The sequence below is a fragment of the Oncorhynchus gorbuscha genome, linkage group LG22 (assembly GCF_021184085.1).
Source record: "Oncorhynchus gorbuscha isolate QuinsamMale2020 ecotype Even-year linkage group LG22, OgorEven_v1.0, whole genome shotgun sequence".
Lineage (NCBI taxonomy): Eukaryota > Metazoa > Chordata > Actinopteri > Salmoniformes > Salmonidae > Oncorhynchus > Oncorhynchus gorbuscha.
In genome coordinates, this window is record NC_060194.1 from 3471264 (window position 1) to 3487623 (window position 16360).

The 16360-nt window shown below is 41.9% G+C and overlaps 1 protein-coding gene and 1 long non-coding RNA gene across 4 annotated transcripts in view; one reads left to right on the forward strand and one right to left on the reverse strand.

The window, feature by feature from the left end:
- Nucleotides 1-5150, forward strand: part of efr3a (EFR3 homolog A (S. cerevisiae)) — a 250798-nt gene extending 245648 nt beyond the window's left edge. For all 3 annotated transcript variants that reach the window (XM_046320769.1, XM_046320771.1, XM_046320770.1), the window contains 2 exons: nt 283-332; nt 732-5150. In XM_046320769.1, the coding sequence (XP_046176725.1) occupies nt 283-332; nt 732-837 (156 nt within the window). In that variant the 3' untranslated portion in view covers nt 838-5150. The remainder of the gene's footprint in view (nt 1-282; nt 333-731) is intronic.
- Nucleotides 5151-10566: 5416 nt separating this feature from the next.
- Nucleotides 10567-16360, reverse strand: part of LOC124010086 — a 28494-nt gene continuing 22700 nt past the window's right edge. Inside the window, exons 5-6 of the long non-coding RNA XR_006834359.1 lie at nt 14524-14772; nt 10567-12277 (exon numbers count right to left, since the gene is read on the reverse strand). This is a non-coding gene — a long non-coding RNA (uncharacterized LOC124010086). The remainder of the gene's footprint in view (nt 12278-14523; nt 14773-16360) is intronic.

The following is a 16360-nucleotide window of genomic DNA, read 5'->3' on the forward strand; positions in this document are numbered from 1 at the left end:
GCAGTTAACCCACTGTTCCTAGGCCGTCATTCAAAATAAGAAATTGTTCTTAACTGACTTGCCTAGTTAAATAAAGGTCAAATAAAAAATAATAAAAAACACACAAACAAACTACAGTGTATAGTGACTTTGTGAGCTACACAGGTCCAGTCAAGTTTATCACAGACTGAAAGCGTTGCTAATTGAAACACTGAAATCACATCTGATCGAATTGTATAGAGACTCCTTTTTGATGAATATATGTTAATAATATTGAACTCCATCTTCACTCTTTATCAACAGGCCAATATGTTACATGACAGACTGGCACAAATCTTCGAGCTCACTATCCGGTAAGTGACCATTGAGGTCAAGAGAAGTCCCTTTAACGTCAGAGTAATCTTTTAAAAGGGAGACCTTGTATTGAATTATTAAATGTGTTGTCCAATCACTTCTGAGACTGCCCTGAAGGTTTACCTAACTGATTTCTGTCCATCTGGTCTGTTCTTCTCAGACTATAGAAACTGTGGTGTTGAATTGTGTTTGTAAGAACTATAACCTTCCCTCCTTTCTGCTCCCTTTTTTTCTTATTCCTCCATTTTGTCCCTCTCCATTCGCTCTTTCTCTTCCCTCCTATTTCTGTCCCTTCCCTCTTTTTCCCTTTGCTATTCCATCCTGTATTTTCCCCCGTTTCTCTCTCCCTTCCCTCTATCTCTTTTCTACCCCCTGGTTTTCTCTCACTCTTTCCCCAGGCCCCCTCCCAGCCCCTCTGGGGTGGTGTCTATCTCTGCGGGCCACGCTCAACACCAGTCTGTCCCTGTCTACGAGATGAAGTTCCCCGACCTGTGTGTCTACTAGATCAAAGACCAGCCACCAACGCCTTGCATCCTCAACCCTGACCACTAACCATACCCAGACCTGTGTGTCTACTGGAGCAAAGACGACCACATAACCCTTACCCTAACCACTAACACATTGTAGCCTCAACCCTAACCCATTTCCTAACCCCTTCAGATCTGCATGTCTATTAAAGCAAAAACAGTGTCAGGATAGAACCACGGTAAGGTAGCTCAGTTGGTAGAGCATGGCGCTTGTAACGCCAGGGTAGTGGGTTCGATCCCCGGGACCACCCATACGTAGAATGTATGCACACATGACTGTAAGTCGCTTTGCATAAAAGCGTCTGCTAAATGGCATATATTATTATTATTATTATTATATATTACTAAAACCCTATACCCTCAACCCTACCCCCTAAGTCTGCTCCTTAGCCCTATATATACCAGATATGTCAGCCACAGCAGAGACTAGCTGTGATACTCTACCACTAAGCCCGAATACTGTGTTCCCTATTTCTTAACACTGCACATTGTTCCTGCCCCTCCTCAGACTAATGTGTCTATTACCAGATGAGATGGCTGTATGACTGTAGTTTCCAGTCACACGCACACAGTCGACACGCACGTGAACGTGCGCGCACACACGCACATTCGTATTTATAGTCTAATCAGTTAGCTGTGGTGTGTTGGCTTAGACACTTGGAAAGTGGAGATGTCGTAGAACATCGAAAAGTGAACATTACTGGAGGCACATTGTCGTTTCAAAGATGCCACCGCACTTGCTAGCGAAGAGATTTGTAGTGGCTAATTAACAGTAAATAAGTTTGTTTTGCCACAGTTAGCCAAGAGGCTTACCTAGCCAGCTAAAATAGTTTACAGCTAGTTAGCAATCGTTTAGAAAAAACTATTTTGCTAGCAACATAGTGCTGCCGTGTTAATTATAACCGGTCTCACAAAATGTGTCTCCAATTGTGTACCTTTTCCCATTGTGTATGTCCATGCATTTCTGTGCATAAGTCATTTTAAACCAATTCATATATGTTAATCTGTGTGGACAAGGTGAATTTCAGGTAGAACATTGAGAGTCTTGTAAATGTGGAAATTCTATTCTGGAATAGACATCTTGGTGGATTGAGCAGGGTTCTTTATTGCAGGTCCATTATGGCAGTGTTTCAAAAAATGTTGGGTATGAGACCAGGCTAGTAACGCCCCCCTGTTATGTTATGGTCTTGGCTTTTGGTTCCTTCCATAGGAATCCAGTCACCACTGTTCAAAACCTACTGGAGTCATGCCCTTCAGGACCTGTACTGAGGAATGGTATTGTGGACCAGCTAACGCTAATAGAAAAGCAATCAGTTGATGACTAAAGGCACCATGTCATTTAGTTGATATATTGATAGTTTAGGATAGTAGCCAAGTGCATTCACCTGTTTTGGTATTAATTGAAGTGTTCGGGCAGCTGTACTTCACTTCACCATCTTTTTCATAGCACTTTCACAATATGGTACAAAAACATGTAGTTATTTTTATTACACCCTCTTGACAAGATTCATGTGAAGGCTATTAAGTCGTCTTTTTCTTCTCAATCCTCTCACCGACGCTGAACACAATACAAAACATTCTAACGCAATGGACTTTGGATAGTTGCATCTATTTTCTTGTAAGGCATTTTTACATGAACATTTAGAGATTTTTCATTATTGATTATCACATTTCAAATATCTGTCATTTCTCTTTCCAGTAAATTTGAGGAACCTGCAATTTGACATGACGTATTGGTTTGATATCACAATGCATCAAATAAATATAGATACAGTATATACAATGTTATGCTTATTGCTATAGGCCAGATGTTTGTGTGCAGTATAATTGGTATTGTTCACATGGGTTTCATAGCTTGCAGCTTCCTGTGGATATGTGTCATGATGATTTGTCTTGATTTAGTATTGATTGTTATTTAGAGTATGTGGGAAAATATAATTGAGAGGGTTCACCAATATCATTTTCCAACTTACCTGGCAGGACAAGATCTGTCATAACTCTGTTGGCCATCTAGAATACCAAAACGCTTTCATCTTTACCAAAGAATCCATTTCCCACGGCCCCCATCCGTCCCCTCCCTCCCTCTAACGTCTTTATAACGATGTCACTCAACATTTTGTTTCTGAGGGAACCAAATATCTGTCTGTGTGCTGTTTGGGGCCACTGGGCTGTTTAATAACCCAGGTTGTTATCTTACTATTGTTACATCCGGACTTGGTGTCTCTCCTGTTTCTAGTGGTATGATGCAGACATGCTGTGTAAAACGCTGCATTAGTCAAGGAAAAAAGGTCCTCGATTTGCGGTTGTCGGATTATAACAGATTATTTTGGAAGGACCCATCTAAGCAAAGGACCATTCGGCGAAGGGGTGGGCGTAGTTCAGTCCTACAGACGTTAGTGTCAGGGAGGGGGTCTTACAGTCCTCCCAAACAAGACGCTCTAATAATGATTATGAGGCCGTTTGAAAAGAGGCTTCAGCGATATGGGTGATGCTGAGATGGTTAATGGCGTGGGCTCAAATTGAAGAATAGAGAGGCTAAAGTGATGTTGGTTATCAAAAGGTTCTCTGTGATGGCATCCTGTTGTGCCTTCTGTAACAGGATACCGCGGAACGTTGCTGTGGGTGGTCTTGTATGTTCAAGGTGGTTTCATGTTAAGGGTTAAGTCTCGCTCAGCCAGGCGTTCAGTCTCAGGTAACCTGAGCCACTGAGAGACTTGAGTCCAGCTTGCGAGACTAGTGGATCAAAATGGGTTAGTAAGGTGAGGAAAGACGGCGGGCGGTACGGTGTATGATTGTAAATGGGAATCACTAAGGTGATTAGTGGACACTAGCTTCATCCATTTTAATTGCCTGGTGGCAGAAAATGACCTTTTGGGAAGTAGCCTCTTGGATTATATATATATATATATTATATAGCTAACATGGTACTTTATGACTCAGACCTAAGCCACTTGTGAAACAGATAAATAACACATTTGGCACAGATGATTGGCCCTCAAACAGATTTTCCAATTGTTTTTCAATCGTGACTGGGTTGTCGAGATTGCTGCCTAAGCTAAGAAACTTTCGGGAACCTCACCCAAGAGCAGCATAAGACAATAATGTTCATCCATATCCATTGTCGAATGGAACATTTTTATTTTTGTCTGAGACCTTTTGCTCATTTTGACCTAATATGTAGAAATGCCCCTATTGATGCATATAATCTGAAGTCGTATCAGAAATGTGTCGTCTCATTCATGGCGAAGTGCAATATGTTCTCTGTATGGTTATAGGATTGTTTTTCTTTTGCAACACGTAATGTCTTATCTCGAACTGTGGTGTCACTTCAGATAGCATATTACTACGAGTTTATCGAGAGATTCATTATGAAATATCAAGTGTGCATGTATAACCTATGGGATTTATGACATGAGGAATGTAGACCATACAGCATCATTGACTGAGATCGAGTGCCAGTCTGTTTTTTGCTATCATTCCACATTCCCTGTCACTCATTGGCTTGACAATGACTGCAATGGAGTAGACAAGAGCACAAACAGGTCTGGGACTAGGCTATCATTTACTTTCTTTATGCTGAATTTGTCAATAGTCTAATATGGTATGTTTTTTTTATAGATATTCATCATACGAGTGGCATGTTGCCTGATAGAAAATGGGTTGGGAGTCCTTCTGTTTATTGTTCAAAATCAGCACTCCACTTAACTTGAAACGGTGCATTTATGCTGAATTTGTCAATAGTCTAATATGGTATGTTTTTTTTTTTTTATAGATATTCATCATACGAGTGGCATGTTGCCTGATAGAAAATGGGTTGGGAGTTCTTCTGTTTATTTTTCAAAATCAGCACTCCACTTAACTTGAAACGGTGCAATGGGAGAACACTGTTTTGGCTAAACCAGCATTTTTGAAGTGTGATGTATTATTGGTGTTTTGAGACGCCCCCATGTGTGCTGGTTTTCCTTCCAACATATCTACGAAATCTTTCCTGAAGGACAAAATCCTGACAAAAGTTGGGTTTAATGCCAGATACAATTCAATCTTCAATAAGCGATTTAAGTCTTGTGTGGATAAGGAGATGAGTTTCCATGAAAACCAGCAACCACAGGGGGGGTCTGAAGACCTGGTTTGACAAAAGGCTTCGCTGTGGTGAAGAGGCTGCAGGGATATTGAGTCCATTTTCTCTAGTTATTACAATGACGAGATAGAGAATAGTGATTATAGACTGAAATGAACAGTATAACAATTACATCACTTTGTGTAATAAATAAGTGTTTTGTTGTTGTTGTATATATATTGTTTGTTTCTCTGAGACTCCTTGGGCCACTGAAATGCTCAGTCAGATTGTGTGGGCGTTCGGAAACAAAATGATCACAACCCATGTTGTGATAATTGCGTTGTTTGCTCTGTAACCCATTTGTTCATATTCCACATGATGTACAATAAGGCCGACACAACAGATACATTCAACCACACATACGTTTGTTTAATCGCAAAACCGGAGGCAAACATCTGTCTGGTGAAGTCCACCAAGCAAATAGTACATGTTAAAAACACTTACATGACCTACAGCATGGTCCAGCAAGTTAATGTTTCTCACAGTTTTACTAAACAATTACTGATTTAGAACCACAGAGAGTTACCGTGTGTGTGTGCGCGATCACAAGTTTTAAAAAACATGTTGACTAACCCTAGTTATAGACTAGATGAACGCCAATTCCATCCTGCTCTTTCATGTTAGAAAAGCGGTCTATGTCTACTGTCATACAGTAGTGCACAATGTTAGTTTTTGTTGTCGTAGGCTACCTAGCTAAAGTGCTTGCTTGTCTAACTTCCTGGCATGGGCAACAATGAACCAGCTAAGTTAGCTAGCTAGTTAACGTGAGCCTACTAGACTACATCTAGCCTACATATTAAACTTCAATCGTCTCAGGCAAGTAGCACAGTATATTAATTTATGGTTAGATCAGAATCGCCGGTATAATCAATGGCCAGTACTGAGAATTAAGTCAGAACCACAAGTCCAAATCCCCATCTCCATCACTGCTTAGGAAAGGGCCAATTTAGCTAACTAGCCTACTGCAAGACAACAACACAAGCAGACCAGAAACAGACACTTTTTTCTGACAATTATGTTTTGCTTTTGATGTGATTTGATTAGTGTGAAGCCAAATCCAAACTGGCCTCCCTTGGGTTGATGTGCAGGACTACCCACAGTTGAGCTCAACTCAACACTAATTGGCAATTAACAAAATTACAAATAAATGTTTTTTGTCAAGGGAGACCAAATGCTTGCTGGCACAACTTCCTAATATTGAGTTGCACCCCCTTTTGCCCTCAGAACAGCCTCAATTCATTGGGGCATGGACTCTACAGTGTGTCGAAAGCGTTCCACAGGGATCCTGGCCCATGTTGACTCCCAATGCTTCCCACAGTTGTGTCAAGTTGGATGACATTTAGGTGCTGGACCATTCTTGAAACACAAGGTAAAACTGTTGAGCGTGAAAAACCCAGCAGCGGTGCAGTTCTTGACACGCAAACCGGTGCGCCTGACACCTACTACCATACCCCATTCAAAGGCACTTAAATATTTTGTCTTGCCCATTTGTGTGTGTGTGTGTCGTCCTGGTATTCACCAAGTAGCTCCTCATCAAAAGCATCTTCCTCCAAAAAGTACATGATCTCATGGTCCTCCTCATCCTGCAGGCCTTCCTCAGCGATGACTCTTTAGCACATAAGAACAGGGATCATGAATGGAAGGGAATTGTGTAGCTACCGTTTTTCAACCTGTTGGCAAGGTGACAAGGTTCCGTTTTATAATCCTAAAGTTTTCACTCGCAGATATAGATATAATATGATCACATACAGTACCAGTCAAAACTTTGGACTTTACTCATTACAGGGTTTTTCTATATTTGTACTATGTTCTTCATTGTCGAATAATAGTGAAGACATCAACACTATGAAATAACACATATGGAATCAACCAGCTTCACCAGGAATGCCTTTCCAACAGCCTTGAAGGAGTTCCCACATATGCTGAGCACTTGTTGGCTGCTTTTCCTTCACTCTGCACTCCAACTCATCCCAAATCACCTCGATGAATGTTTGCTGCTGTTGCCGATGTCAAGATCCACGTGATGCTTAATGGAGCTGCTGCGAAATCCTAGCCTGGTTTGCAATGTTGTCTGATGCAAAGTGTGCTGTGCAGGAGGTTCAACTGAACTCTGACAGTTGACATGATTGTTCGGATGGAATACAGCCATACTGCTGTACTCTCTTGCTTCTGGGTGGGGCCAGCCCCAAAACTAGTAGGGAATATGTAAATATTTGCAAATATATCAGATCGCCAGATGGCGGTATGTGGCGGGCCAAAATGACATCCCACCTGAGCAGGCTGAAATTACAGGCTTTTTATTTCAAACTGTTCTTACACAAAAAGGGCAATTATCATAATTTTCACTCACAATTCTGTGTTATTTCGACCTCGTGGAAATATCATCAGAAACGTTTTAACTGCGCTGCTTCTTTAACATATGAATATTGACATTGTTTACACTTTTATAATTATATACCTGGTACTATGGTTGGTATAGTTATTGTTGGATTTATGCTATTTGTCGTCATTATTGCAACAATGCATGATGGGTAATTTTCCCAGTTTCACATTTCTTGGCTACTTGTGGCGGGTTCTATTTTCTTGCCGATCAGAACAACTCAATGCATCGTTTTAAATTGATTTGTGAATCAGATAGTGACCATATTGATACGGAATTAAGGCCATAGATTCTCTTATGGATGTGATGCAAAACTAAGTATTTTGTGCCTGTTTTAGAGATACAATGGCCTGATGTCAATGCTAAAGGGGCACTGTAGTCAAAAATGAGATTTCCCTATTTTCTTTCATGATATTTCTACACTATGAGGTCAAAATAACAAATTGTGAAAATTATGATTAATGCCCTTTTACTGTAAGAGCTTTTTGGAGAGAGAGAGAGAAACACCTGGATTTTCAGCCTGTTCTGGTGGGATGGAGTTTTCGGCAGACAGCATGACATCACAATCTGATCTGATTATTCTGACCAATGACCAGTCATCTTTGATTTGCATATGTATTCTCCTACTTTGAAGGAGTAAGCGGCGTAGGCTCTAGACTAGAGTCTGGACGATCCTATCTGGCGGTCAGGGCTAACTAAATATATGAACATGCTCAGCCTGATCGTGTGGGCATTTCAATGGCAAAAGGAGGCTCCGTGAAATAAATGATAAATTATTGTGTTTGTTTTTTTATCAAAAATAAACACAAAGTGATTTATTAGACATACAGTGATGATTTTAAAAAATAAATCAAAGATAAAAAAAAACTTTGATAAAATTATTAAGAATTGCATGGAGGCTGGTAAGCTATCACAATTGAAGCATGTTCATTTCAATTCATGACCGTTGCAATGTAATTAAAAACCACTGAACTGCAAATAATAAAGCTTGGCTCATTTCAAACTACACATTGTTAATTTAACCACTATGACGACAGCTTATATTCAATAGTGAATTATTGTGCATAGAGATTATTAGAAGATAAATATACAATATAAAAAATAAAATGTTTATATAAAATCTATGAATATGGTGTGTTTTGTCTCTGTCTTTCAACACTTTAAAGACATAGTCCATAACTTTGGCTACTACTAAGTACTCTTTAACCTACTGCTTTGGGGGGCATGTGTCAATGTGTAGTTCATGCATGCATGATCTATGAACAGAATTACTCCTTTACCTCCCTAGTTTAAAAGCTAATGTTTTTCTAAAAGCTGTGCTGTGCCATTTTCCTTACATTTTCCCCCACTGGGACCAGCATCTAGCAATTCAAGTTATCCAATGAGCTTCAGCCCCTCGCCATTTGAGTGACAGCTAGTAAGATGCACACACAGCAGGGTGCGAGAGCAATGACATGGTGCCCATATCTGCACATATGTGATGTAGTACACGCCCGTGAGCGCTACTTTCAGAACTATTGGGTAAAAAGTATACCACATTAGAGTACAATTACAACACAACTTGGACTACTTGAGTTTTGATAGGTGTTATAATGTATTATAAAGTGTCATAAGGCATTATAAATGCACTTAAGGGTTTATATGTGTGTTACCAAATATGTTTCAATACTATGCCTTATGGAAGGAATAGGATTTACTCTTGCTCACAATTAAAACGTTAAAGTGTTATCTAAAGTTAAAAACATGCAAATTATGCCCCCACATTCCCCATTTAGTGCACTACTTTAGACCCCATTCCCCATTTAGTGCACTACTTTAGACCACAGTCCATATGTGGGCATTTTATGCCCCCCCATTCCCCATTTAGTGCACTACTTTAGACCACAGTCCATATGTGGGCAAATTATGCCACCCCATTCCCCATTTAGTGCACTACTTTAGACCACAGTCCATATGTGGGCATTTTATGCCCCCCATTCCCCATTTAGTGCACTACTTTAGACCACAGTCCATATGTGGGCAAATTATGCCCCCCCATTCCCCATTTAGTGCACTACTTTAGACCCCATTCCCCATTTAGTGCACTACTTTAGACCCCATTCCCCATTTAGTGCACTACTTTAGACCACAGTCCATATGTGGGCATATTATCCCTCCCCATTCCCCATTTAGTGCACTACTTTAGACCCCATTTAGTGCACTACTTTAGACCACAGTCCATATGTGGGCATATTATCCCTCCCCATTCCCCATTTAGTGCACTACTTTAGACCCCATTCCCCATTTAGTGCACTACTTTTCCCCATTTAGTGCACTACTTTAGACCCCATTCCCCATTTAGTGCACTACTTTAGACCACAGTCCATATGTGGGAATATTATGCCACCCCATTCCCCATTTAGTGCACTACTTTAGACCCCATTCCCCATTTAGTGCACTACTTTAGACCCCATTCCCCATTTAGTGCACTACTTTAGACCACAGTCCATATGTGGGCATTTTATGCCCCCCCATTCCCCATTTAGTGCACTACTTTAGACCACAGTCCATATGTGGGCAAATTATGCCCCCCCATTCCCCATTTAGTGCACTACTTTAGACCCCATTCCCCATTTAGTGCACTACTTTAGACCCCATTCCCCATTTAGTGCACTACTTTAGACCACAGTCCATATGTGGGCATATTATCCCTCCCCATTCCCCATTTAGTGCACTACTTTAGACCACAGTCCATATGTGGGCATATTATCCCTCCCCATTCCCCATTTAGTGCACTACTTTAGACCCCATTCCCCATTTAGTGCACTACTTTAGACCACAGTCCATATGTGGGCATATTATCCCTCCCCATTCCCCATTTAGTGCACTACTTTAGACCCCATTCCCCATTTAGTGCACTACTTTAGACCCCATTCCCCATTTAGTGCACTACTTTAGACCACAGTCCATATGTGGGAATATTATGCCACCCCATTCCCCATTTAGTGCACTACTTTAGACCACAAGACATATGTGGGCAATTGCACCCAAAACATTGTGTGTGTGTATTATGGTACAGGTTCATTGGGACCTTCATATACCATATATGAGGCTTGCTCTCGTAAGACAAAATGGATTAATGTCAATAGGGGACAAAAAGTTCAAGGTAAAGGTCTGTCTATGTATGTTGTCATGTTTCTCAGGTCAGGAATTTGCCCTTTGCACAAACATGCAGAATATTTATTTTTATTATACAGGTAGGTAAAAAAAAAGCCATTTTTATACACTAAGGCCTCGTTTCGATTCACTAACCTCAACATGACCTCATGAGTAATTAAAGAATGAACAGAAATAAAACATATCACTTTCTTGAATTACCAGTCTTGCCAATGGTCTAACTTTTAACTACCACGCTTTTCTCAAATTGCCAAATCCTAACATGTCGGTTTATTTTTATTTAGTCATTTATTGAATACCGGCGAGACAATAGTCTTAACTTCTTCACGTGAATTGCTTCATCGTTAGTTCTCACTTTACTACAATCTCACTTTTATTATACCATCTTTCCTCACACAAATGACCTTTCCATTTGGAGAACATGCTCACACTTACAGTAGACCTAAAATACTATAATATATTCTATACTAACTTCCACCCATTGACTCTTGGGGATGCCAGAGGTGGAAAAATTAATTAAAATACATCGTTCATTGTATTTAAACTTTAAACATTGTATTATAAACCATGCCTACATTAATATCTCAAATTCATGTGATGTGGGCATTAAGCTTTCTCTCTCGCCTGCAACCCATTGTTAGGTTCTGAACTAAACGAGTATGAACTCAAACGGACGACTAGAAAAGGCTCAGAAGAATTTTATTCAACCTACTGGATGCTTCAGCTGCAAACACAACATTCAAGTCACACAAGCATGTATTTATACCTTCCGACTAGGCAGAGTTCCCTCCTTGTATGTCTGAGATAAACAATCTGTCTCTGTTGCTAGGCACAAACTGAGTCTGTTCCTCTTACTGGTATTGTCATGGCCCAGCTTAAGTCTAGAACCTTCATGGGTGTGGGAGTGACTGTCGTTAAAGGGTCGTCAGGGTGGACCCCTGAGGTTTCATCTCTCTTCAACTGTTGGCTTTATCTCGAGTTGAGTTCCACGTCCCTCCGGGTCCTAGTGTCACAGCCACTGGCCTGTCTTATCAGGAACTGAGACGAGACTGTTGCTCTTTACCTCCTTGCTTAGAAATATTCATATTCAAAATTAACATGTTTGAACAGACAAACATTTTGTACTTCCAAATACAAAGCTCCTATTGATGTGTTCTGACTCCTAAACTTGAAATAGTGTTTAATCATCAGGTATCCTATGGAAATGAGGAGTGACACAGTCAGGTTTCTACATCAGAAGTTATCTGGGTATCTGTAGGAGGAATGTAATATGGTTGAGGCAATTAAGTTTGGAATGTGCTGAGTAAAGGTAAGAAATCACATGTTTGCAGTCACTTATAAGGGCAGAGAGCTGTGGATTAGTGAGTAATGGGGCCCAGGTCACATTAAGGGAGAAGGAACAGTTTATTACCCGGTTTATTAACTTCCTGCCTAGCAACAGAGATGGAATGTTTAGAGGAAAGGAGGAGACTTCACCCAAATTGGAGTATAAATACTGGTGCTGGTGGAAACATGTTTTTCTCTGTTCAGCTGTCAGACCCTTTGGGTGAATAAACTTGGTTTGAGCTTTACTAGTCGTCCGTGAGTTTCGACTTGATTCATTTAGATCCTAACACTATTCACCCTTCACTGACCCCTACCATATACACGTATTATACATGTAACATAATCAGTAGGTTCTAATATAGGAAGAGGTATATTTCAGGTTAGCACCCAACATCATGGTCCTGATCTGTTCCACAGCACCGGTGGAAGAAACAACACCTGAGAGACACAGAGACAGATGAAAAGAGAGGGAGGGGGAGTGAGAGAGAAAAAGAGACACATAGAGACAGATGAAAAGAGAGGGAGGGGGAGTGAGAGAGAAAAAGAGACACATAGAGACAGATGAAAAGAGAGGGAGGGGGAGTGAGAGAGAAAAAGAGACACATAGAGACAGATGAAAAGAGAGGGAGGGGGAGTGAGAGAGAAAAAGAGACACATAGAGACAGATGAAAAGAGAGGGAGGGGGAGTGAGAGAGAAAAAGAGACACATAGAGACAGATGAAAAGAGAGGGAGGGGGAGTGAGAGAGAAATAGAGACACAGAGACAGATGAAAAGAGAGGGAGGGGGAGTGAGAGAGAAAGAGACACAGAGACAGATGAAAAGAGAGGGAGGGGGAGTGAGAGAGAAAAAGAGACACATAGAGACAGATGAAAAGAGAGGGAGGGGGAGTGAGAGAGAAAAAGAGACACATAGAGACAGATGAAAAGAGAGGGAGGGGGAGTGAGAGAGAAATAGAGACACATAGAGACAGATGAAAAGAGAGGGAGGGGGAGTGAGAGAGAAAAAGAGACACATAGAGACAGATGAAAAGAGAGGGAGGGGGAGTGAGAGAGAAATAGACACATAGAGACAGATGAAAAGAGAGGGAGGGGGAGTGAGAGAGAAAAAGAGACACATAGAGACAGATGAAAAGAGAGGGAGGGGGAGTGAGAGAAATAGAGACACAGAGACAGATGAAAAGAGAGGGAGGGGGAGTGAGAGAGAAATAGAGACACATAGAGACAGATGAAAAGAGAGGGAGGGGGAGTGAGAGAGAAAAAGAGACACATAGAGACAGATGAAAAGAGAGGGAGGGGGAGTGAGAGAGAAAAAGAGACACATAGAGACAGATGAAAAGAGAGGGAGGGGGAGTGAGAGAGAAAAAGAGACACATAGAGACAGATGAAAAGAGAGGGAGGGGGAGTGAGAGAGAAAAAGAGACACATAGAGACAGATGAAAAGAGAGGGAGGGGGAGTGAGAGAGAAAAAGAGACACATAGAGACAGATGAAAAGAGAGGGAGGGGGAGTGAGAGAGAAATAGAGACACAGAGACAGATGAAAAGAGAGGGAGGGGGAGTGAGAGAGAAAGAGACACAGAGACAGATGAAAAGAGAGGGAGGGGGAGTGAGAGAGAAAAAGAGACACATAGAGACAGATGAAAAGAGAGGGAGGGGGAGTGAGAGACACATAGAGACAGATGAAAAGAGAGGGAGGGGGAGTGAGAGAGAAATAGAGACACATAGAGACAGATGAAAAGAGAGGGAGGGGGAGTGAGAGAGAAAAAGAGACACATAGAGACAGATGAAAAGAGAGGGAGGGGGAGTGAGAGAGAAATAGACACATAGAGACAGATGAAAAGAGAGGGAGGGGGAGTGAGAGAGAAAAAGAGACACATAGAGACAGATGAAAAGAGGGAGGGGGAGTGAGAGAAATAGAGACACAGAGACAGATGAAAAGAGAGGGAGGGGGAGTGAGAGAGAAATAGAGACACATAGAGACATGAAAAGAGAGGGAGGGGGAGTGAGAGAGAAATAGACACAGAGACAGATGAAAAGAGAGGGAGGGGAGTGAGAGAGAAAAAGAGACACATAGAGACAGATGAAAAGAGAGGGAGGGGGAGTGAGAGAGAAATAGAGACACAGAGACAGATGAAAAGAGAGGGAGGGGGAGTGAGAGAGAAATAGAGACACATAGAGACAGATGAAAAGAGAGGGAGGGGGAGTGAGAGAGAAAAAGAGACACATAGAGACAGATGAAAAGAGAGGGAGGGGGAGTGAGAGAAAATAGAGACACATAGAGACAGATGAAAAGAGAGGGAGGGGGAGTGAGAGAGAAATAGAGACACATAGAGACAGATGAAAAGAGAGGGAGGGGGAGTGAGAGAGAAATAGAGACACATAGAGACAGATGAAAAGAGAGGGAGGGGGAGTGAGAGAGAAATCGAGACACATAGAGACAGATGAAAAGAGAGGGAGGGGGAGTGAGAGAGAAATAGAGAGGACGAAAGAGGGGGGGAGAAAGAAGGGAGAGTGAGGGAGGGTCAAAGATAGTGATGGAAGAGATGGGAGGAATAACTAATATTTTCAATTTTATGGACGTGTCAATCTGATTTTTTAACATCCGCTTTCAGTTACAAAACCAGTTTTGATTTGCCCTGACTGAATGGTTGCTATTTGACTTATGACCTCATGTCTCATGGCTGACCTGTCGAGCTGGTTCAGTGGTTGCCCTTTGCCTTCCTGGCCTCAGTAGCAGCCATACATCTCAAACTCATGTGGACAGCAGTCAGTCAGACAGTGCAGCATCTGGCCCAGAGCAGGCACCTCCCGGCTGGCTCACCTGTCACTTGCCTTACTGAAGGAGTGACTGTATTCTACAGAGAGGGAGACAGAGACCAAGAGAGAGAGAGCAAAAGATGAGAGAGACGGAGACAGAGCGGAGGATGGGGGGAGACTGGGTGACAGACGGGGAGAGAATGGAGAAAACCCATTAAAATCACTGAACATTCTTTTGTTGCCATCCTACATTGATGCACTACCCATAAAACATATTTAGAACTTACACTACATGACCAAAAGTATGTGGACACCTGCTTGTCTCACATCGCTCCAAAATCATGGGCATTAATATTGAGTTGGTCCCCCCTTTGCTGCTGTAACAGCCTACACTCTTCTGGGATGTTGGAACATTGCTGTGGGGACTTCCAATTCATCCCGAAGCTGTTCGATGGGGTTGAGGTCAGGGCTCTGTGCAGGCCAGTCAAGTTCTTCCACACCGATCTCAACAAACCATTTCTGTATGGACCTTGCTTCGTGCACAGGGGCATTGTCATGCTGAAACAGGAAAGGGCCTTCCCCAAATAATGTTGGAAGCACGGAATCGTCTAGAATGTCGTTGTGTTCTGTAGCATTAAGATTTCCCTTCACTGGAATTAAGGGGGCCTACTGGTAACCATGAAAAACAGCCCTAGCCCATTATTCCTCCTCCACTATGTATTTGGGCAGGTAGCATTCTCCTGGCATCCACCAAACCCAGATTTGTCCGTCGGACTGCCAGATTGTGAAGAGGGATTCATCACTCCAGAGAACGCGTTTCCACTGCTCCAGAGTCCATTGGCGGCAAGCTTTACAACACTCCATCCAACTCTTTTCATTGCGCATGGTGATCTTAGGCTTGTGTGCGGCTGCTCGGCCATGGAAACCATTTTATGAACCAAGTGTTACAACCAAGGACAAACAAGTTGTACGCGCTACGTGTTTCAGCACTCTGCGGTCACATTCTTTGAGTTTGTGTGGTCTACCATTTCCCGGCTGAGCCATTGTTGCTCCTAAATGTTTCCACTTCACAATAACAACACTTAAAATTCACCGGGGCAGCTCTAGCAGGGCAGAAATTTGACAAAGTGACTTGTGGCATCCTATGACAGTGCCACATTGAAAGTCACTGAGCTCTTTAGTAAGGCCACTCTACTGACAATGTTTATCTATGGAGATTGCATGACTGTGTTCTCAATATATACACCTGTCAGCAACGGGTGTGGCTGAAATAGCAGAATCCACTAATTTGAAGGGGTGTCCACATACTTTTGTGTATATATAGAGTATATTATTCAGAGACATAAAATAGTCAAATACTGCTAAACCATTTTTAAAAATGAAAATGTTGTGATATGATATTCATGCAGCCTAAGGGGAGACTGATAAGCAAAATACAAGCTATGGTAATTCCATATTATTCAAGTAAAACTTGAAGGAAAGGCCTTCTGATAAGAGCAGCATCTGGTTTGAAAATAAATATGGACCTCCCACTTTGACTGTCAGGCTACTAAATGTAAATGCTACAGCTGGAGAACCATGAGCCCACAGACTCCAGGAGACCAGGCAAAGAACGACACCACCCTGCGCTGCCCCACACCACGGGATAGGACATAACAGAGAAACAATGCAAAGGAAGGCTGGGGATTCTATCATTACAGATAGTGGTTTTTTCCCCTCAGTGCACTTTCAAACGTGAATCCGACTACCTGTTTTGCCATTTCTAA